This window comes from Gadus macrocephalus, chromosome 11 (assembly GCF_031168955.1).
Source record: "Gadus macrocephalus chromosome 11, ASM3116895v1".
Taxonomy (NCBI): domain Eukaryota; kingdom Metazoa; phylum Chordata; class Actinopteri; order Gadiformes; family Gadidae; genus Gadus; species Gadus macrocephalus.
In genome coordinates, this window is record NC_082392.1 from 9,793,221 (window position 1) to 9,817,200 (window position 23,980).

Sequence of the window (23,980 nt, forward strand, 5' to 3'; positions counted from 1 at the left end):
ACTGGATAGTTTTTTAATTGTTATCTCTCTCTTTATCTCTCACTAGTCACTAGCCATCTGTCTCTCACCAACTCTGACCCTTCTCTTTCCTGCTCTACTTTCATGTTTCTTTATTTTATTATTATTCCATCTGGTCTTCCATTCGTCCAAACCTCCTGAGATCTTCTGCTACTTATTGACTAATATTACTTTAGCTCGTGGCCTCCCTCTACCCCTTCCTCCATCCCTGATCGACCACTCTCTCCCGAAACACTCCCCCCTCCCCTTTTGGCAAGCAACCTTTAATTTATTTATTCGTGCGTGTGCGTGCACACGTAGAAAGTGTTATTTCCCTGGCCGACTGGCTCGTTCCCTTGACTTGACTTGACTCTCTCTCTCTCTCTCTCTCTCTCTCTCTCTCTCTCTCTCTCTCTCTCTCTCTCTCTCTCTCTCTCTCTCTCTCTCTCTCTCTCTCTCTCTCTCTCTCTCTCTCTCTCTCTCTCTCTCTCTCTCTCGCCCCTTAGGCGTAGCCGCCAGCTCGTTCTTCACCTCAGGGAAGTACGCCATCGACCCTGAGCTCCGGGGGGCCGAGTTTGAGCGCATCACACAGAACCTGGACGTGCACTTCTGGAAGTCCTTCTGGAACATCACAGAGACAGAGGTGCTGTCGGTGAGTCAACACACACACTCACGCATACACACCGGAGTACTCCACTGTGATACGCACCAACTCCCCAGTAAAGGTGAGCAGATCTATAATTCATATTAAGTATGAGAGAGAGAGAGAGAGAGAGAGAGAGAGAGAGGGAGAGGGAGAGGGAGAGGGAGAGGGAGAGGGGGGGGGGTACTCAACCTCTCTTGCCCTGAAGGCAGTTAAAAATAATAGAGTGGAACAAATGTGTGTTTGTTCCGGTTTCCTCCCACACCAAACAATACATCCATGTTAGATTACTACCCCTGCCGGTGCCCTTGACCTAGGCACTAGGCACTGGAGCTGGCCCCGAGCACTGCACTGTGGCTGCCCACGGCTCCCAGTCCTGCTGGTGATGGGTTAACGAAGAGAACTCATTCCTTAGGGATACATTTTTCTAAAATAAATATGTATAATATTAGTATTGAGAAATGTATTCCAAAGGCCGGTTCAACCCTTCAATCCTTATCTGTATCCTTCTCCTCTGTCTTTCTCCACCTCCCCTTTCCAGAGTCTAGCCAGCATGACCTCAACGACGGTCAAGGTTAACCGAGCCCTCTCTGTGCCGCCCGTGCCCTTTGACCTCCCCCTGGTAGACAACCCGAATGTCTCGGTGAACATAGCTGCGCCTTCGGCTCACATTGGCCCAGCCCCTGTTCAGATGAGGCTCATATCCTACGACCTCCGCGAAGGACAGGTAATCCAAACAAATACTACCACACTATATAATCAGGGATCACAACTTTTCTGTTTGCCACTGCTTTCTTTTATCAAATCTGTGCACTGGTATATGTATTATTTTACCCCCGTAGACTTCTATGTTACACGTCTCTATTAAAAGTGTGGTTATTACGTTTCAGAAGCTATTATTTGAGGGTAATTGGTAAGAAACCGTATTGCCCTCCGTCAGCTATGAGTTAAATGGGCTGTGAGAATGAGTTTTGAGTTGATCTGCGTCGATCTCTGTATGAGCCCCGCAACAGTCAAAAGATTCAAAAGATGCCATCTACATTCAAGGGTAGTGACGAAAGAAAAGTTAGTCTCAAATGAGTTGGAAAGGCTCTTAAGTCCGAGAAAGGGTTGGGCTTCCCAGTATAATGCTACGATGTGTGTGGATGTGTGGAGCTCCGTTTGAGGAGCGGTTTATTTTGAGGAGCCCAGTTGGCTCATCTAGTTGGGGTTCAGTGTAACCCCATGGTGTGTTGCATAGTTCATATACAACACTGCTCATTATAACGCTCAAACAACGACGGTACTAAGGTAAGGTACCACAACGTTGGCTTGGGTAGTTCCACACCTCCTTCCTTCCTGGAGATAGAGTTTCAATTCCTGCTGTCACACTGGGTTCTCCTCAGGGTTGGCCAAAGATTACATGGAATACCTATTTTTTGTGCATTGTCCATGAAAAGGCAAACAAATAAAATGGGAAAAAAAAAAAAGTCAATGGGAGGACAGCTGTACTTCAACTGTTTAAGACATAACAAAATCAATTTTAAACTGTTTATCTTCGTTCAAACCATTTAACAAATCTACATACTGCATTTTCTAGTTATTATCATAAAAAAAATTGTTGTTGTTTTCAGCGGCACTGCTGGAGTGTCAGCTCAGTGAATGTCAGTGAATGCATATAGGGGAAACACTGATATAGGTGTTATTGGGCCCCTAATACAGTATTTGAAGACGTTCAAGAAATTCAGCCTTGGTGCAGAATTACAGCCTCTACTAGCCAGCCCCACAATGAGTTTTCCACAAACATGCCATTTTTTTAGAGGCGGGTCACGATGGAGGGTGGGGGTGCGGCCCTGAGCAGAATGCGGCCACGGTACCATGTGCTAGTGTTTACAGTTGATGTATCGCAATGGCTGGGATTCAAAATATCATCCGGAGGCGCACAGCTTTTGGCCGTGTTCTGTAAATATTCTAGAACACTCCAGGTTCTCCGGCGCGAGTCCTGGAGCTCTATATCTAAACAATATAATATAATATATAGATATCTATATATAATATAATATATATTATCACAGACAAAAGCTGTGTGCGCCTCCGGATGATATTATGAATCTCAAACGACTGCGTCAGGTTCTCAGACGTTTCTAGTTCTTCCACTTCCAATTCAATTAAGTACAGACTGAGCGGGACATGGAGGAGAAAGCGCTACCGAGGGCGCTACTGGGGACCTGAGCCCCTCGGTAGCAGGTCTCCCGCCAGAGCCCCGCTTCCGGGGCACCACAGCTGCAACGTCAGAGAACCCGACGCAGTCTAGTCTTCTCACCAAATGGGAGCTTTACGCAAAACTCACCTTATGTTGTATGTTATGCACCATAACACCAACAGCAGAACGGTTATCAAAATAACAAAGAAGTGTTGTATACTTGCTTTACAGTGTGTGTATATTCACACACACACATGTGGTGCTCGCAGGTTTGTAGCTCATTGTCTAATTGGCTGGCCAAATTCTCTGGGCGGGCAAACCAGAGAAAGGGGAGGTAACCTGGCCCCTTATGACGACATATGGGGCCAAATTCCAAATCGGCGTGTCTGAGCTTTCATTTTTCAATGAAAAATGTGTAAAAGCACTGTGTAAAACACTGTGTAAAACAGTGCTTGTTTTACACCTAATGTCATTTCTAGCCATTGGGGGACCATATGCAGTAGGTGTGTGACGAGATCTCGTGCCACGAGATCTCGCGAGATTAAACTCGACGATATTACCCGTCGCGTTAAAAATCTGTCTCGCGAGATTTCTGAGCTATCCAAACTTCTATTTGTGGCCTGTAGGGGCAGTAATGCGGCTTTGATACGTCTAGGCTGCCAGAACCTTACGTAGGAGAAGGAAAAGAAGAAGAGGAGGAGAAGGAGGGGAAGCAGGGGAAGCAGCCATAGGCAGCCAGAATGACGTCGGAAAATACCCGTATTACCGTCGAAGATGCCCCCGCCACTTTTAAATGATTTGTTTGGCAGCATTTTGGGTACCCGGCGGAAATTATGAATGGCAGTAGAGTGACTGATAAGACACGGACAATACCTAGTTGTCAGTGACATACTTGGTCAGAATCTGTTTGCACTATTTGCACTCTGTATTGATGGAGTAGAACTTTGATTTGGTTTTGCACATAATATTGTTTGCACTTGAAAAAAAAGAGAATTATTTAATTTAATTTATTTTACTTCAACTTTTATAAATTTTAGTTTTAGTTTCAATTTCATGAATGTTAAGAGTTATAATAAAACATTTCAAAATGCATGTGCAACTCGGTTAAATAAAAGTCTGTTGGTCCAGTCATATATTTTGTCATTGTAGTTTTCTTAAAATCTCGTCTCGTCTCGATCTCGTGAACCGAATATCGTGTCTCGTCTCGTCTCGTGAGCTGAGTGTATCGTCACACCCCTAATATGCAGGCTAGGGAACTCATATTAATGTTAGAAAGCCTCATAAAGTGAAATTTTCATGCCATGGACCTTTTAACTCGTATGAATATGACATCACCTGTTAAAAATGTGGTTGCATCATTACATCGGTTAGGGATCATTGATTTGATCTCGTTCTCAGTTGAAAGGACATTCAACGCTCCGAGGGCTCTGCTGTGAAACAAGGAACAACAATTATCTTTCCCTCAACATGAAATAATAATCAAACTATCGGGGACCTGCAGTGCAATGTGACAACAACCTCAACCAGAGGGATCATTTACAAGAAAGTGCTATTAAACACTATCATAAAAAAAGATGACATAACTGACATAACTGGTTCAGCAGTACTCACTGGCGCCGACTGTCAAGCCTTGGGTCTTAAGGCCTACAGGTTATTTGCCAAAAACACTAGACAGTCCACATGTGAAGAGCCCAGTGCCGATCTCTTTGTATTCCCCGCGGAGGGAAAGACTTGTTCAGAACAAACTGAAGATCCAGGGATTGATACACGTAATGCTCCAAGAGCATTGGGTTTATCCACCACATCAAAGGGATTTAGTTGAGCAGGTATTGGAGACTCTTGTTCATTCATCGACGTCTCTTTCCTGAGGGTTTTCCTTGTCTGGCTATTCCTTGCAATGAGTGTCTTCCGAAGTAAAAAAGTAAATAAATATGTGTTAATATTAGGACAGGGTTGAATTTGTCCAGCCTATAAACAATCACAGATCGTAAGTGAAAATGTCCTTATCTTAAAATGAGGGGCACCATTATGCCTATTTTTAAAGGGTAATTCTGGATCAGCGCTAAGCAAGGCATTTCATACAATGTGCCCACCTTTTCCACGGCTTCTTTTCGAAGATGCTCTGATGCCCTGCAGATGCTGTCTTATGTGCATGTTCATCGCATCGGACAGTTGTAATCAGCTTCTCTGTTTTCAATCCTAAAAGTTCTTGTTTCTCCTGGAAGAGGTAGCGGTCGGTGGTCATCCTGCTCACGGGGGTTTCAATAGCTCTGATCCCTTTGCGCACAGACATCAGGCTTCAGACAACATGCTCAGTTTGATGTATATTTTGGAGATGTGCTGGATGGGAGGATGCTAGTGGTTGGATTGGAGGCTATCTCTAGCTTACATAGCTTGCACAAAACTTTGCCACAAGGTTCCACAATTTTGCCGTCTACTGAACAAAATCCAAAGTGTTGTTTTGCATTTCTGCCACAAAAATAAAACGTTCTCCCCTTTAGAGATAGTCTGAGTTTGGCCTTGTCTTCCCTGGGCTATTGTATTTGACCTGTCCAGCAGCAGTTGGACGCATCCTCCCATTAAATGAAAAGCGGTTCCTAATGAAGGCTTAAGGCTGCCCCTCCCTCCTTGCCTCCCCTTCTTCATCAGCCTTTAACAGTCCATCAATATGGCTTTTTCTTTCTCCTCTCGTTTAGATAAGCCAGCCTCCTTTATTAACTGCCTCTGTCCCTCTCTCGCTCAATCCCTCGCATGGACCCGTTCTTGCTGGTCTCTCCCCCTCCTTCTCTCTTGCTCTTTCCCTGGTCAGGTTTTGTTTCACACTTTCAACCCTCAAATTCTCTCGGGAGTTCTCTTCTTTCCCTCTCCCCTCGCTGTAGCCTGGCACAGAACCAGGCCTCTTATCAGCATACACCCTGAACCATTGATCTCAGTCCAACAAGCAGCAATGCTGTATTAATGTTGCGAAACACAAGCTGACCTCAGCGGAATACCCCCCAGGCACACTCTTGTGCGCTTGCTCTTTCTCTTCCTCTCCACTTGAATTGGTGGAAATTAAGGTATGTTTACTGTTCCAGTAAACATCCCTTGATTTCCTCTAATTCAAGTTGGGTTCATTGCATTTTATGAACTCATTTAGTAGACCTGACGTCCTCCTTATTGCTTATGCGTTCTCTTTTTTTGAAATCCCTCTCTGTTTGTACTCTTCTGACCCTCCATTAAATTAGAAGAGCTTTATTGGCCGGGCCAACGGCAATATACATTTGTCAAAGCACCAAAAGAGTTAAGTAATATTCCAAAACAAGATTTCAAAACATTCTCTCTATCTCTCTGTCTCTCTGTCTCTGTCTCTCTACCTTTCTAGGACAGTGAGGCGCTGCTGTCCCTCACCCGCTCTGAAGGGGGCGCCATGTCCCTGTCACTGGGACTCAAGACCAAGCACCTCCCGCCGTCCCCGTGCCTGCTCATCCACTTCCATGGTGGGGGCTTCGTGGCGCAGACCTCCAAGTCCCACGAGGTACCCTACTACCTCTTTCCCCATGATGATAATTTCCTGCCGAAACTCCTTCTCTGCGTCTCTCGGGAGATGCCAGGATCCCCTGTGGGGAAACAAAGATGAATCGTTGGGGTTTGTGCCTCTTTAAGACAATCCGATGGGATTGTGAGTCGGCAGTCATGACTAAACCAATCCCAGGAGATCCCGATGGGAATCCGTATCGAGGATTATCATAGAGTTAAAACCTCCCAAGATGCCCTTGTAGAATCTTAAAACGTTTTTGTTTTTTTTCAGATGCTTTTGAGGAAATGGAGGAATTTATGGAGACGAGATGAAAAAGTTTAGTGCTAACCACTCCCCATCAGATCAAAACGGCGTACTCGTTCCTCATATCTAAAAAATATTACTTATGTAGCACCCTGGGAACTCATGCATTGGCACTGCTTTTTTATGTCGGGCTTGGATGGCAATCTCTGATATCTGCTGAACCCCCCCCCCCCTCTCCTTTACATCAAATGCTGACAGTATTTTTCCCAAGCTAATATAAATTGAACTGTGGGTAATTAAAGTGAAGACTTGTTGTCAGCGGAGGAGCAGGGGGGTTAGAAGACTCAAGCCTCCACCTTCCCGCTCGATCGCCCGGCTCCTAATGAGCCCGTTAGGCAAATTAGACGGTAATAAATCCTCCCGCATCCTCCTCCTCCACCTCCGACTTGATCCGGGAGCTTTGGCCTTCTCGCCTCCTCTCGCCTCCTCTTTCACTCTTCTCCGCTGCCACATCCGGTGAGACCAGCACGCCTCAGGCCATGGGGCCTCCATTTCTGGGGGTATTTTCTGAAGTATTTATTTATTCTTTTTATTTCCATATTTTTCCTCGACATTTCATTGAGCTATGAGGTCTTATCGCCCTCCCCTGGTTGATGTTATATTCATTTATTGTATTAATATTATGATACTTTTATTTATTCATTTTGGTGACTGATGACAACCATTTTTGGGCATACATTTCAATGGATTTGAGCTCTAGTTGAACCTGGGTTTTCAAATCCCATGATGGGGGGGTGTAGCAGGCGGTCTGGCCTTCGCCCCAAGCTGTGTGCGGTCGGGGTGTATGGTGCTGCTTTAACATACCGTCTTCTCAGCGACAGAAGACGGCATGAAGCCACATGAGGCCGTCTGTGATGTTGGGTCTCAGATCTGCAACTGGGTAGCAATCAGCAGTCGTCTGAGAGGGGGTTATGTGAGGAGAGAGTCGCGTATAATTACCATACAACAGTAAGTGATGTGGAGGAAAACCCCCCCCCCCCACCCCTCCCCAGCAATAACACACTATCCCTCCCTCTTTCTTCCTTCTTCTGTTATTTTCTTAAAAAGAAATGTAAAAGGCTGTTTAAACTTGGTCCCTGATATGGGTTTGAGTGTATTAGGTAATGTTTATGAGAACGTGACATGATTTGAGGGGTCCACAAATTTCTTCCTTGCAATATCAGCATCGCTGGTTACCATGGTACCCACAATCTATTTTGTTTTCTTTTTGGGATTGGCATTGCAGACTCTCAGACACTCCGGTACATGAGTACAGCCAACTGCGAGCCATAATACCTTCACTACTGAAGCAATCCAAGCGTGTTGCACGGTATTGTGGGACATCGACTAACCAAAGTACCTTTCAAAGTGTCCCTCTTTGTCGTGTCTCTCTGCCAATCCGGCCTCTCTGCCGGGACTCCCTTCACCCCTGTTCTCACTTCCCTGTCCTGGCCCATCTCCCTGTGGGCAAGGGCAGAGGGCCAAGGTGGTGTTGGGGTGGAGGGCCAGGGTGGGGGTGTTGGGACAGGAGATGAATAGTGAGCCTTAAGGTACTGGAGCCCACGGCGTTCCTGTCCTCTGAGCCTCATCGATCCTCCTGGTGCAGTAATAGATGTGCTGTGACCAGGGGTGGGTGGGTGGGTGGGTGTGTGTGTGTGTGTGTGTGTGTGTGTGTGTGTGTGTGTGTGTGTGTGTGTGTGTGTGTGTGTGTGTGTGTGTGTGTGTGTGTGTGTGTGTGTGTGTGTGTGTGTGTGTGTGTGTGTCCAGCAGAGCTAGATTAACTGCTGCGGTCGTCTAAGGATGAGTGGAACTCAAATTCCCATTAATTTCTGTGTTGGAAGCGTTGGCCATGGCATTCCTATACCACTGTGTGGGTAAACAAATGTTATTGCATGGCCTGTTTCTGTTGTTTTCATTTTGAATGATGGGGAGTAAGGTAACCATGTAGGATTTATGAGACCTCTATAATCAACTGGCCTTGCCATCGCCAAACAAACAAACAAACGGACCGCTCACACGTTCCTCCTGCAGTATGCTGTGATTGTGTGCTTCTGTCATCATTCAGCTGATTCCCCATCTGATTGGCAGGCGAGGCTATAGGCTCTTGTCCCATGATGACACCCTTCAGTGGAAAACAGTTTGCATAAACACATTAAGCCACTCACGCACTGCCTCACTCCAAAGTGTAATTGAACACTGCATGTGCACACCAGACATGCACACAGTTACCCGTGGCTTCAAATCTATAGTGACAGAGAGGACTTAAGAGGCAGCCAAGCCGTCACCCAGAGCCGGTTGGGTGCTGGGATTTATTTATTTATTTATTTATTCATAGTTATACTTATAATCTCTGGCAGTTGAGTTGACCCACACGAGTGTGCACAGACAAACTCACCCACATGCACAGAGAGGTTGTGCAGGTGACCGTGTGACCCCTATGGGATGACGTAATGGACAGTCAACCAAGCATTTCAACCTGATTCCAGTTGGCAAAATGTGGGATTTTGTGCTCCACATTTGGCTGCACTAACAACAACAACAGGATAGTTGGATACAAGCACAGTGTTTGGCTAGAGCGAGAGCCGTGGGAGTTGAGATGTGGTAGTGGATGTGTGACGGCGGAGGAGAGCTTTGTAGCAGACCAGACAGCTCAGGATTTACGGCCCACTTGTTGAATCCACCATCTTCTCCTTTTTCCTTATTTTTCAAAGTCATGGCTCTGGTGGTTGAGTGCAAACGGTTCTTTCCCAGAGGCATGTATGAGAATAGAAAGCTGTTAACTTGTCTGCCTTTGGTGGGTAGCCACCGCCAGCAAAAAAAAAAAAGGAAGGGCTCGTTCATGCTGGGAGCCGAGGTGAGAAATCGACTCATTGTGTTTCTGCGCTTACAACGCTCCTGCAGGACTGGGAGGAGGTTTGACCACGGGCTTCCTGTTGTGATTGAGACTTATTAACCGGACGTTTCTATTTTTTCCTTCTCCTTTTGAAATAAAACATGTGCAGCAGATGCCGTTTGAGAGAGCATCTGTAGCTTTCACAACTTTATAATTGTATTTCTCTCTCTTTTGATGTTCCTCCTCATCTCCATCTCTCTTTCCATTAACTTTATCTCTATTTAATTAGCTGTGAGAAGAAAGGGAACCAGCAGCCATTTGTTCAAAGGACTTTCTCTCTTCCCTGGTGTGTGCTGCAGCCCTACCTGAAGAGCTGGTCCCAGGACCTGGGGGTCCCCATCCTGTCAGTGGACTACTCCCTAGCCCCGGAGGCCCCCTTCCCCCGAGCCCTGGAGGAGTGCTTCTATGCCTACTGCTGGGCCCTCAAGAACCACCACCTGCTGGGTAACACACACACATACACACACACCACCACCCAGCTGCTTACGCACTCACACACTCTTTTTATTTAATTTGTTAATGCAAGACGAGAGAATGAAAACAATGAGCACTTCAGCAAATCCTCCCTTAAGCATGCCGTCCTGGTGAACGCACACACACCCTTCTGTGTGGCGTCTGACTGCCTTCTCACAGAAGGCTGCAGAGAGCCATGGCTAACACTGTAGGCTGAAGTCGACTGTGCTGCAGTGCATCGCTGTGTTCCACAACGTCTGCAGTACTCCAGTATAGGCGCCCCAACACCCAGAGCAATGCATGGGAGAAATCCAGTAAAGGATAAAAAACAAAAGCTGCCCCTCTTCCCGACAAACACAAAGGAGAAGTTAACAACGTGCTCAGTGCAATATGTGGCTATCGTAAAGGAAAAGCCAGAGAATTAAAAAAGAAGGACAGCCAGAGGCTGCATGGATTCCCTGCCAGCCTCCCACAGCAGACAGGAGGAACAGTATTGCAGGAGCCCAACACAGACGTTGGCTAATGGCGGAGTGAGTCACAATCTCCTCGCCTCCTGCCCTCCGGCGTAGTTCACATACAACCGATAAAAAAGTATTTTATTTTTTACATTCTCCTTATTCTCTTGTTTTTTACTTTCCCAATCTCACTCCACCCCCCGCTGCTGCGGCGGCTGCTTCTATCTCTTCTTCTCCCGTCGCCTTCCTCCCTTTCTCCTATTCTTCTGCTTCTCTGTTCATTCTCCTACTTCCTTCCTCCTTTGTTTTGATCTATTTTCCTTTGTTCTCTCTCCATTCCTCTTCTTTCTTTTCTGGTATTTGTTCGTCATTACGTGCTCCCGTCTTTATTGCCGTTACCCTTTATTAAACAATTTGTCACTCATTTCCTCATTCCCTTGTTTTCTTCCCCTCATCCATTTCTCTCTCTCTCTGTCTCTCTTTATATGTCTCTCTCTGACTCTGTCTCTCCCTGTCTCTCCCTGTATCTCTGTCCCTCTGACTCTGTCTCTCCCTCTGTCTCTCTCTGTATCTTTGTCCCTCTGACTCTGTCTCTCCCTGTCTCTCCCTGTATCTCTGTCCCTCTGACTCTGTCTCTCCCTGTCTCTCCCTGTATCTCTGTCCCTCTGACTCTGTCTCACCCTCTGTCTCTCTCTGTATCTTTGTCCCTCTGACTCTGTCTCTCCCTCTGTCTCTCTCTGTATCTTTGTCCCTCTGACTCTGTCTCTCCCTCTGTCTCTCTCTGTATCTTTGTCCCTCTGATGCTGTCTCTCCCTCTGTCTCTCTCTGTATCTCCTTCTATCTGTCTCTGTCTCTACATCCCTTTATCTCCCGCTCTCTCGGTCTCTCATTCTCTGTCTGTCTCTTTCTCTCCCTCTCTGGTTCTCTGTCTCTATATCTCCCCCTCCCCTCCCAGGCTGGACGGGGGAGACTGTGTGCCTGGCGGGGGACAGCGCCGGAGGGAACCTTAGCGTGACCACGTCGATGCGTGCGGCGGCACACGGCGTGCGCATGCCCGACGGCATCGTGGCGGCATATCCTGCCACCCTGCTCACCGCCTACGCCTCGCCATCCCGCCTCCTCACCCTCATGGACCCCCTGCTGCCGCTCAGCGTGCTCTCCCGCTGTCTGGCCGCCTACGCAGGTGTGTGTGTGTGTGTGTGTGTGTGTGTGTGTGTGTGTGTGTGTGTGTGTGTGTGTGTGCGTGTGCGTGCACATGTTATTTTGTGTGTGTTTGTGTGGCCATTTAACTGTCTTTACATAATTGCCAGAGAATCCGTGATCCTTACAATTTTGTGCTACCGAGTTCCGTCAAGAATCGAGTGACTCACTCTAGCTCTCTCTCTCACTCACTCACTCTCTCCCCCTCCCTCCCAGTCTTCCGGTGCGCACGCTACACTCTGTGACACCGTGCCTAGCCGCGGGGGGCAGGTGGGGGGGCAGGCAGTCTCTTCACTGTCATCAATTCCCTGTTTTTCGTTTCTCTCATTAACATAGGGGCTGTGTTATTTGTCTGTTTTCCCATCTCCTCCTCCTCCATTGTGTTGCTGATGGATGACCTGTGTGATACATGCATATTGTTTCTGCCTCTGCTCTGTAATGACACCACAATCTGTTGGGCACCGGCTTTATATTCCACTTTCTGGGAGACTGTGATGTCCTTCTTGCCAATTGAACCTCCTTACTGTCTATAACTATGTGCATAATATTTCATTATTATCTAAATGCATGACTACGTCTGCGCTGAGCTTCGAGAAAACATGAAACCTCAAATGGATTTTTTTTTGCATTTATCATTCCTTGCTCAGTTCCTCCTCGTATATTTAATCTGTTTCTCAAATCAGAACCAGGTTTTTTAACATTTGAAACAAATCACTTTTTTATGATTGTGTAGCCGAGCTTGAGTGGGCGGACATGGGGGCCCGATTTAATTTAAAAGTATTAGTGGCTGGGTACAACTATTACCAATCATGCCCATGGGCTACCCAATCCCATCCCCTCCTACCCTCATGTATCTTGTTGTTTACTTCCAAACGAAGTAATGGAAGCTGGAACTTAAAGGGGCAGTGTGTAGGATTTAGTATCATCTAGTGAGGTTGCATATTTCAACCAGCTGAACGTTAAGCTATGAGCCAGTTGAATAAGTGCGTATTATATACGCACTTATAATAATATACAATCTATAGCTAAAACTCAAGCCAATAGAGGTTGCTAATAAGGCTAACTTCCACACTTACATTGTCAGAAACGTTCTGGATTTAATGCCCAATTTCGAGAATTTAACTGTTGGTAATCCTCGAACAAGAAGCCCCACCCCTGTCCGCATGCATCTGAATTCACCGTGAGTCCCTTTGGATAAAGGTGTTTGATAAACGCCCAGAGGGGAGTAAGTACCCACTTGTCCCTCGTGTGTGTTCTCCCGGTGCTGTGGAGCAGGCAGTGCAGAGCAGACGGAGCGACCCGTGGAGAAGGTCAGCACACTGGGCATGGTAAGGAGGGACACGGCCCTGCTGCTCCGGGACTTCAAACAGGGGGCCTCCAACTGGATCCAGTCCCTCCTCGACCCCAACAAGACCTCCACCCCCGCCATCACTGGCCAGACCGCCGAGGGCCCAGCAGCAGACCCTGGTACTGTACTCTGTTGCTCAACTACTGCAGTATTATACTACTCTACTGCTATAGTACTCCACGACTCTACTACTCTACTCCTCTACTAGTCTATTACTGCATTTTTCTACTTCTCTACCAGTACTCTAGTTCTCCAGTTCTCTACTACTCTCGTCCTCTGCTCCCCTTCTACTCTACTCCTCTACTAGACTACTACTGCAGTATTTTACTACTCTACTACTTTACTACTCTACTTCTCTAGTGCTCTTCTTCCCAACCACTCTAGTCCGGTGTCATCCACCTGCCGCCCTTATCTTTTCACTGAAACATGGAATACTCACGGACTATTCCATGTTTTCACATATCTTTATACTTATGGTATTGTTTGTGTGTGTGTGGAGAATAGAGATTTACTCACTTCCTCGTTCATGTCGTGCAGAACCATATCCAGCTTTAAGAAGACGATATGTGTCTTCTTGCTCTTTCGGAGCAGTGATTAAGCCAACACGGTTATCTACTATGTTCGTATTATCCTGCAATGCTAATTACATGAATAGAGGTGCTTATTAAAAGTATCTCCTCAATTAAAATCTCAGGCAACCAATTATTGCTCCAAGCCCCCCCATCCGTTTCCATTCCCCCTCAGGGGCTGAACCAGCGGTGCCCTGCCTGTAGCAGTGTGTTGAAGCTGGTACATGTCTGGTGCTGCTTCATCGTTAGAATTATTCTCCCCCTTTGTGCTTTTATGCTGACTAATTACAGCGTCATAGGTAGCTGTAGATGCCACTGTTGTCTTGTGTAGTAATGTTTCAAAAGTTTCTTTATTTCTAGATGAATTGTGTGCTGATGCTGTCTTGGCGACATTGTTCTTGTAGAAGACATTTTAATAACAGTTTCATACACATAATGAGTTATAAATGTACAATGTGTGTTGTTTCCCCCCCTGCTGCTTTCGTGTTTGTGTGAGTGTTAATGTTCGTGCCTCTAGCCTGAGGCCAGAGGACAACCGACTTCAAATAAGTTTAAATGAGTGGAGCAACTTAAGTGCAGCCTCCACCACCATTACCGTGGTTGGCTAACATCAGACTTTATTCCTCTCCTCTCGGTGTCCTTCAAATATCCCCTGAATCAATTGGAATTGAGCGTATGGCCACTTTCACCTTCATACCCTCTCTCAGAGTGCACAGTCCATCTTGTTCCCTAATGAACCCCTCTATCACAGTGTTCTCTCTAATGTTCCTTCGCTCTCAAACACTCAATCTGCCACTCTCTCTTTCTCTCTGCCTCTCACCCATTGTCTCTATTTTGTATTTAGATTTCAGTGTTTAAAAGGTCAGTTCCGTCATATATATGCTCATGCATCAACTTTTTTTAAAATCTTTTTGTTGTAATCTAAAATGTATACCTCTTGCCTCTTTATTAATTTGTTTACCGCGTTTTTAATAAGCTCAAATATCTCCTTTTTGTCTCTCTTCCTCTCTCTATCCCTCCCTCTCTCTGTCCCTCCCTCTCTCTGTCCCTCCCTCTCTCTGTCCCTCTCTCTGTCCCTCTCTCTGTCCCTCCCTCTCTCTGTCCCTCCCTCTCTCTGTGCTCCCTCTCTCTGTCCCTCTCTCTGTCCCTCCCTCTCTCTGTCCCTCCCTCTCTGTGCTCCCTCTCTCTGTCCCTCTCTCTGTCCCTCCCTCTCTCTCTGTCCCTCCCTCTCTCTGTCCCTCCCTCTCTCTGTCCCTCCCTCTCTCTGTCCCTCCCTCTCTCTGTCCCTCCCTCTCTCTGTGCTCCCTCTCTCTGTCCCTCTCTCTGTCCCTCCCTCTCTCTCTGTCCCTCCCTCTCTCTGTCCCTCCCTCTCTCTGTCCCTCCCTCTCTCTGTCCCTCCCTCTCTCTCTGTCCCTCCCTCTCTCTGTCCCTCCCTCTCTCTGTCCCTCCCTCTCTCTGTCCCTCTCTCTGTCCCTCCCTCTCTCTGTCCCTCCCTCTCTCTGTCCCTCCCTCTCTCTGTCCCTCTCTCTGTCCCTCCCTCTCTCTGTCCCTCCCTCTCTCTCTGTCCCTCCCTCTCTCTGTCCCTCCCTCTCTCTGTCCCTCTCTCTGTCCCTCCCTCTCTCTGTCCCTCTCTCTGTCCCTCCCTCTCTCTGTCCCTCTCTCTGTCCCTCCCTCTCTCTGTCCCTCCCTCTCTCTCTGTCCCTCCCTCTCTCTGTCCCTCCCTCTCTCTGTCCCTCTCTCTGTCCCTCCCTCTCTCTGTCCCTCTCTCTGTCCCTCCCTCTCTCTGTCCCTCTCTCTGTCCCTCCCTCTCTCTGTCCCTCCCTCTCTCTGTCCCTCCCTCTCTCTGTCCCTCCCTCTCTCTGTCCCTCTCTCTGTCCCTCCCTCTCTCTGTCCCTCTCTCTGTCCCTCCCTCAGACGCGGTGAGGAAGAGTGTATCGGAGGCGTCCATGGCCTCCCGCCACGCCGACCCCCCCGTGCCTCCGGAGACGACAGACTTCTCCTTCAGGAAGCAGTCTCTGAAGAGCCAGACCTGCCAGGACCTCAGCTCCCAGCGAAACCCAGACTCCCACAATGCATCTTTGCTCCTGGAACGCACAGTAAGCATGCCCCCACTTCTGTTTTGGGGAATGGATGGTTGAACTTGATAATCAACCTTCAGTTGTTGAATACGTTACAATCTCTTTGGGGATGTCAAACAATTCAAAATGTTAATCACATGATATGTTGTCATTAATCCGTGATGGCAATGGAAAACTTTGCTGAGAAAAGCCCCCAAGTGAGGATAATTCAATTTAAACTACATGCAATTATTTTGGCGGATGAGTAAGGCATTGAAAAGCAATGAATACCCTTGTAGAAGGCAGAACTACACCTGTTATCATCATTTCTGGTACCTATGGTCTAACTTAGCCTTTTCAGTGGTTCCCCTATTAAACAGGGCAGTTCTATTTACCTAACCGCTAGTTAGACAAGGTTAATGTCTTTCCAATGAGGGTTTATCAATATTTTAGTGGTGACCGTAGTTTGAAGTTATGGCCATGGATTATGGACGATGGATAGCGAGCAGACTCCAGGTGAGAATGAATGAAGACATTGCTGTCACTTTCATCAAGTGGAGATCAAGCGACACGATCCGCCCAGACATCAGCACTCCGTCTCCCCAGCATGCCCTCACTCTGGCAGGGGAAGCCCCACGGCTATGACAGACCGCCACCATACAGGAAACCACTCCCAAACCTGGTGACCACTACCCCAAAAGAGAGAGCAGAGGATCAATCATAACTACATCTGACATGAGCAGAACGTTGTAGTCAGAAGACATGAGTCACAAAATGAGCAACTGGGTTCATTTGTGTTAAAAAAAAATACACGATTTAATCACTAGCGTTCACACGTTAACGTCGACAGCCTTTGTTTGTTGGCATCAAGAAGGATGCACATAAAAAAAAAAATTCACCATATTGGTAATGTAGCAGACGCTTTTATCCAAAGAGAAATCGTATTGTTGTTTGGGCTGGCGAGTCACACGACACCTTACCCACTACACTATCATGCCCAGGAAGACTATTTCAAATGTTATTTTAAAATAAGCGATAATTATAATTATATATATAATTATATCATACATATGATTTATGTAGCATCCTAATTCATTCTAGGTGCCTAAAAGTGAAGAGGTGGGACTTCATTCTCCCTTTAAGGATGTCAATGGGCCCAGCATTGCAGATAACTCTATATTGGAACTACCTAGGATCTGAGCTTTAGCACTCTACTCTATCAGGAGAAGACAAACATTTCAATTCCAGAGGAGATCACAAATCATTGGAATGATGCATCGCCAAGCTCTGATGTATTACCCTTTTTAAATGTGCCTTGGATAGTCATTTACCACGCTCGCTTATCCAGGAAGAAACTCAAACAAAATCGAATTATTTTGTAGAGGAATGATGATGTTCAGTCTGTGCCTCAACCGCCCGGGCAGCACGTCGAAATCCACTTCCTTGGAGGTCCACACGGAGGATCCTCCTCAACCAGACCACCCTGCGGAGCAAGCAGGCGTCGTAAGCGTTAAACCCTTAATCCAATGACTGCAACCACATCTCAGGGCTCAGCTTTAACACAAGCCCTTCCGCCTAGCTACTAATTATCTCGCCCACACCGTGTGGCCTTATTATTGGAGAGAGACAGAGTGCAGTTTGAGGGTGCTCTGGGCCCTGTTGTACTGTTGTGTGCTGTCTAAACCTGGATACAGGACACACAAGAGCAGGGGGGGGGGGGGCACACCGTTGTGTAGTGGTTGGGTGTTCAGCTCCCAGCTCAGAATGTACATGGATGGATCCCAAATATACACAGCCAGGACGCCATGATCGAGCCCGGGAACCGGACAAATCTGCCAGCGCTGGTTTCCTTTTCTGGGGCATATGCACCTGCCCTCCATCCTGTTCAGCCAGCAGACCTGCCCGGGTCGGGTCTGACATGGGCCGGGTTTAATACGATGGCTCGCCCCCTTTTTTTCCATTATGATGTTTTATAATAAGCCGCCGAGATGGCTACTGCGGATGTGTCACACGTTCCTATGCTCTGATTGGTGGTAGGTCGATCCAATTCTGTCCAGAGGCATTTCTGGTGTGCACCCGTTGATAACTCCCCCTTGTAAATCGAATAAACTGAAAGGTTAAAGACTAATGCGCGTTTGCAAATTGGTCTGGCGATGTCAGGCCAGCCGTACCTGCCTGCTCCTAAATTACCTGTATCTAAATCCCCTGCAGGAGTCTGCAAAATGATTAAAATAGTCAAAATGCTAAGTCCCGCTAAGTGCTTAGTGTTTCTCGTCTCGCTGAGGGGACTGATCAGATCTGAGCTCGCACCCGGCCTAGACCCCTGGGGCGTTCTGCTTCGGTGTCATGCGCACTGAATGACTAACCTTTTGAGCAGTGCAGGACCGCACGATGTGTTGGAGAACCGTCTCTATGAGTGTGATTCCTCACACATCCACGGGACTAGCAGCTGGATGGACTGACGTCAGACCGCCTCATTATTTATTTCCTTATTTCATTTTAATAGTGGCTGATCTCATTCAGCCACTGATACCAAGCGGTTTCCACAAGGGGGGGGCGTGGTGTTGTTGTGTACATACCTGCGCTATCATTAATTATAAAATACACTATTTTGTAATTTAGCAGACAATTCATTGTATGCAACAGTACAAGCAAGTACAGTGAATCTCTTTTGATGACATAAGTGACGTACATTTAGCAGACAATTAATTGAATGCAACAGTAGGCTACAAGAAAGTACAGTGCATCTCTTTTGATGACATAAGTAACGTACAGGACATAACCAGGTACTCTCATTTTGTTTACACATGTGCCTGCACATTGCTTTACTGACAATAAAGTTGAAGTGAATTAAGGAGCAGATATATGCGTTAGGACCTCCTGCACTAGATTGCCTACAGGTAGACTGCGGTACCAAACCATGAACCTTTCAGCTAGCACTCTGCCTCCTAGCCACTCCACTATGCTGTGCTATAAATAATAAAGCACGCACACTGGATGCCTCATCATAGCCTCACCTTGTTTCCCCGCTCCCCCATTTGATCCCCCAGCCGGAGGACGTGAGCTTCTTCCTGGCCGATAAGATGGACCCGTCGTTCAGCCTGGCCCTCTCCTCCGTGGCCATAGCGCCCCCCACTGTCCTGGAGGCCGACGGCTCGGAGCCAGAGTTCCCCAGGGAGTTCCCGGTGGGCTTTGAGCCACTGCGCTCGGACCAGCCGTCCAACATGACCATGCAGAGCTCCCCGGTGGTCCTGGACCCCTACTGCTCCCCGCTGCTCGCCCCCGACAGCATGCTGAGAGGACTGCCCCCCGTGCACATAGTGGTACGCACCGCACACACCCCCTCTTAACGTACACATAGTGGTATGCTCCACCCCCCTGTTAACGTACACATAGGGGTACCCACCACACTGTTAATGCAAACATAGTGGTACCCAGCCCCCCTCTTAATGTTCACATACTGGTACGCATCGCCACGCTGTAGATGAACACATAGTGGTACCCACCACACTGTTAATGTACACATAGTGGTATGCAGCCCCCTGTAACGTACACAAAGTGGTACGCACCACCATTAATAACCACTCAATAACAGAGATAAAACACACACACGCTCACCTGAAATGAAAGCGCTCCGGGGAAATTCAGTGGTTCATGTCATATTAAATGCCTTGTTTTTTTTTTTTTTATAAATTTTGTTATGCTCTGTTTATGGAGGTGGCTTGGGCAATCCGATGCTCCCTCCGCTCTAAAGAATGGCAATGAATACACATATATTTATACTTTGTCGTGATATACAGGGGTGTGTAAAGTCTAACAATTTGGAATATGGTTTTGTTTTCTCCCTCCGGGGGACATCATAATAACATCCATGGCTGAGGAGTGTACAATGTGCGTTGGGTACGCTGAGTGCCACTGCACAGCCACTTATTATTTCATCCTCTGTCCTAGGTATTCCACCGGCACACCGTTCATTATCCAGCCCCTCGTACATGGCTGTTGTTTACCCAGTTCTCCAGGGTTAAAATTATACATAATTGCGAAGAGAAAGGTCAAAACACTGCCTGAGAATCAAACACACTGGGTTATTGGTTTGCAACGTAACTTTATAAAAGCAAAAGTTCAACCATAACTATATAAAACAAAAGGTCATATCTGACACGTTTTTAAGACAAAACCACAGAATTGATATACCGACGGTGGGAATTCCAGGTTTAGAATAAAAAAGAAGTCTACCACTTCCCATTTTTTCACCTTTGGGCTGGAAGAAAAAGGACTCTGAAATAAACTCTGAAAAATCGATATAAAGAGAGATCAAAAAGGACCTTTGATGTGCAGGAATGTCCTGGAGGCGAGCTAGTGTTGGAAGTTATGCAAAGAGAGTGCCTTCTCGACTCTCTAATACCTGATGTATCTTAACCACCGTCGCCGCCTGTTCTTCTCAGGCAATGGTTTGAGACAGCGAGAATTGAATGGTTGATGTAGAAACACAAGAAAAGGGTAGAGGGGGAGAAACGGGGAGCTACACCAGGCTTCTCTCTGCACATATGTTTATTATGATTCTCTCCACGTATGAACAAGACTCTCATTAGGGTTTTCCAACCCCCTTTCTCTCCTACCTTTTCCTTACATTCGTCCTACTTTTGCTCTTTCTCTCTCCATCCTACTCCCCCTTCTCTCTCCATCCTACTCCCCCTTCTCTCCCCGTCCTATTCCCCTCTCCTCATCCTTCTCTCCCTCTCTATCTGTGGCTCACCCGCTTCTCTTTCTCCCTCTCCCTCTCCTCCCCCTCCCTCCCTCTCCCCCTCCCTCCCTCTCCCTCTCCCCTCCCTCTCTCCCTCCCTCTCTCTTTCCCAGGCGTGTGCTCTGGACCCCATGCTGGATGACTCTGTGATGTTCGCCAAGCGCCTGCGCGGCGTCGGCCGGCCCGTGACCCTGTGCGTGGTAGACGACCTGCCGCACGGCTTCCTCAGCCTGTCGCAGCTGTCCCGCGAGACCCGCGAGGCGGCGGACATCTGCGTGGCCCGCATCCGCGCAGTCTTCACCCACGAGGCGGGCAGCGCCGACGCCACCGTCACCACACCGCCGTCGGAGCCACGCAAGCACCGCAAGCTGGAGAGGACCCACAGGGCCTCCACCCTCCCCACCGACGACGGTGGTGGTGGTGGTGGTGGTGGTGGTGGCGGTGACGGTAGGCCCGCAACTCCCACCCTATCCACGGGGAACAGCGTCTCCGTCGAGGGCGGAGGGGACGAGCCGGCTGAGGTCTCGGAGGTCTCAGAGGTGGGAGAGGGAACGGCGGCGGCGGTGCCGAGCCAGAGCGGAGCCGAGGCCGGCGGCATCGGGGCGTAGAGGGGCCGTGGGGGGGGGATCGGAGAAAATACTTCTCCAAACCCTGCAGGTTGGGGAGGTAGAGTTGAGAGTAAAGCTCAGTTTTGAATGATGGAACAAAAAAGGCAGAGGGCCCCCTGATGCAGGACGCCCTCCCTCTGTTTTGAAAATTCTCTTGCAACCTGTCGTTGCTCCGCCTCGCTGAAGTTCAGCAGCCCGGCCAACAACAAGTAATGCTGTAGACCGCCCCGCTCTTATAACAATTGATGTTTTCCCTCAGATAGAAGAGTTCTCTAGCAGCTGCACACAAACGGGCACGCATATGTCTGCACGCACACGCACATAGCACACACACACACACACACACACACACATACACAATCTTTGCCTTTAGACGGGGGAGACTCTTGAGACGGGTGCGTCCGAGTGTTTGTAAGTGGAGGCCGGAGCAGACGATTCGTCTGGGCCGTGGCATTTGTGTCCTAATCAGGTATCACTGGACAACGGAGCAACGGAGACATCGCTCCGCCTAAACGGCCGCTTGTCCATTGGGATGTCATTCTAAATCACACTTAATAACGTCACATGGGCTGTGTGTTATGCCCTTTTGGCAGTTAATACGGCCCACTGTGTGGCTAGTTGATCGGCTCCCTCTTCTCTAAATAGAATTACCAGGCTAAACAACATCTAACTTATGAAGGGTGTTGGGGGGGGCTCAACTAGTTGAATTGATTCTCTTGTTTTTTGGGGACAACACTATTACAATACTTACACTCAACTATTGTTAAATATGCTGTTAATCTGAACCAGTCAAATGGATTGAGGTATATTTAGTTTGCTACCCTCTTTATGCAGTATTATACCTCCAGGGTTTTCCTATTTTATGAAACAAATGTTTATACATATTTTATTAGACTGAAACTTTGTTTGTGCAAAATATTGTTCTGGGCTCACTGTGTACCTTTCTCTTCAGCGGATGGCACTGTGGTTGTTGATCTCTGTTCATCCCATGCTGTGCGCTCTCTCTCTCTAATGCTTTGTGCTGAAGCGTTTCAAAGTGCACACCATACACATTTCCCTGTCTCGGTAGCTGCCTGGCTCCTACCCGTACAGTGTTGGTGCGTTAGCGTCCATAATGCTCTCTCATTGAATCGATGCGTTCTAAGAAGAATAGTGACATTCACACCTTTTGACAAATGAGATTTGTGTCTTTATCAATGCAAGCAGGCCCTGGTTTTGGGTTTCTGTTTCGTTTTAAGAGTTTTATGTCAACGGAAATGTTTCGAGAGAAGACTGAAAATTGGTTTTGTATTCTTTTTTTATTATTCAGGGTGTTAACGTTGGCACAGCCGAACCATAACTGCGAATAGTAATGGATCATAGCAGGAGTGGTCTATCACTTTCTCCTGCTTCCACCACGCTGATTGTGGCACACCTGTTACATGATAGCTACAATAATTGCGTCATTGCCTTAAACCATCCAAAACCATGTATTACTTTATGTATCGGGGTCCATGTAAATGCCCACTGTCAACTGCGGAGGTGGAGTAAGATGAACCTTCCGTCCACTTTACACACATTCCTGACCTCCGACCTCGCCCTCATATACCCCATCCAATGTGTGTTGTATGTTGAACGCAAGAGTTAGCACGGCCACTTCCTGTTGGTTGGGGGGGAAAAATGTAATGCTTAGGAAAAGCACAGGCTTTTTACAAAATCCTAAACAACAAGAAAAACCTTAAGGGCCTATAGACCCTGCAAATGGGCTCCAGCAGAGGTTGTAGAAACCCATTAAATTCCTATTTTCCAGCCGCATGTAGATGATGATCCCCACTGCGCGCCCTGTGGTTCCACCAGCTGAGGGATGATTGGCTCTTGCTCCGGCGACCCTGGGATCCCGTTCAGCTGCTTCGTCGTGGAAAAATGTGTCCTTTCTGGAGGGTCAGTGTGTCTCCGTCAAAGTCCAAAACTAAATATAGACGCAAACAACCACGGAGCGCCCCCAGCCCCCTCCCCCCCCCGGTTGCCAGGTCTGGGGAGCCGGAGCCGCTTGATGAATTGGCTTTGGAAATGAATGGATGAATTCAGTGCAGCATAAGGCTTTTCCACACACACACACACACACACACACACACACACACACACACACACACACACACACACACACACACACACACACACACACACACACACACACACACACACACACACACACAAAAAGACACACACACACACACAAAAAGACACAATAGAAAAAAAAAGTAGCAGGATTAGACCATGCTCGGTTTCTGTTCGCCCGGAGGACTTACTGCCATAATACTGCTGAGTGTGATTGATGGAGAGAAACCGGAAGCTAGAAGAGGAGAAGGATGAGGAAGGTAGCATTTTCCATAGAGAGGCTGGGGCCAAGTGTGAGCTTGCGGTTACCCCCGTGGTTCTCCCAGCCTGCAGAGATGGGAAGTTTGGTTTGTTGTTGGGCAAGTATGGGTTGGTGCGTCACACTTTCGTCGCATGGGGGAGGCTACGCATTACGCAAGTGTGGTTCCCATCTGCGTGTTCCTGTGTCTGAATGTCACGGCCCCACCACGAGGTGTGGTTTCTGTTGTCTGTGTGTATCGTTCACTTGTTAATGTGCTTCTATAAGTGGTTGTGTTTTTAGTTTTTGAAAATCACTAGTTCATGCTGTCTGACTTTAAACAACCAACCTCTTAATGTAGTTGGTGGTGGTGACTTTAATAGAAGATGAATTGCTGCAAGTGTTGAATTAAATAGTCTTTTAGTCTCTCTTACGTTAATATTGGTGCAGATCCTTTGGGGGAAACTCTAGGGCAGACATTGTTTGTTAGAAGCTAAAACTACATTTTATTGTATAGTGGTGGTGAGCCTCTGCGTCGGTCGCCCGCGAGTGTGTGTCCTCAGTGTGTACGGGACCACCACAGTGGACAGAAAGGGGATCCAGCAAACTCATCTCGCACACTATCTTGTCTATTACCTCGGCTGGGTTGATCCCTCTACCTGCCTCTACCGTCTTCAAACGTAGTGTGGACCCT

At 47.6% G+C, this 23,980-nt stretch overlaps 1 protein-coding gene and 1 long non-coding RNA gene across 4 annotated transcripts in view; both read left to right on the top strand.

Annotated features, from left to right (window-relative positions):
- lipeb (lipase, hormone-sensitive b) overlaps nucleotides 1–23,356 on the top strand; it is a 39,654-nt gene extending 16,298 nt beyond the window's left edge. For all 3 annotated transcript variants that reach the window (XM_060064144.1, XM_060064145.1, XM_060064146.1), the window contains 9 exons: nucleotides 504–649; nucleotides 1,182–1,367; nucleotides 6,187–6,339; nucleotides 9,817–9,961; nucleotides 11,381–11,608; nucleotides 12,901–13,092; nucleotides 15,457–15,638; nucleotides 18,650–18,922; nucleotides 20,457–23,356. In XM_060064144.1, the coding sequence (XP_059920127.1) occupies nucleotides 504–649; nucleotides 1,182–1,367; nucleotides 6,187–6,339; nucleotides 9,817–9,961; nucleotides 11,381–11,608; nucleotides 12,901–13,092; nucleotides 15,457–15,638; nucleotides 18,650–18,922; nucleotides 20,457–20,951 (2,000 nt within the window). In that variant the 3' untranslated portion in view covers nucleotides 20,952–23,356. The remainder of the gene's footprint in view (nucleotides 1–503; nucleotides 650–1,181; nucleotides 1,368–6,186; nucleotides 6,340–9,816; nucleotides 9,962–11,380; nucleotides 11,609–12,900; nucleotides 13,093–15,456; nucleotides 15,639–18,649; nucleotides 18,923–20,456) is intronic.
- Nucleotides 2,117–4,170, top strand: LOC132467087 (uncharacterized). The gene is made up of 2 exons (XR_009527947.1): nucleotides 2,117–3,327; nucleotides 4,075–4,170. It is a non-coding gene; the product is annotated as an uncharacterized LOC132467087 (long non-coding RNA).
- Nucleotides 23,357–23,980: the final 624 nt, after the last annotated feature.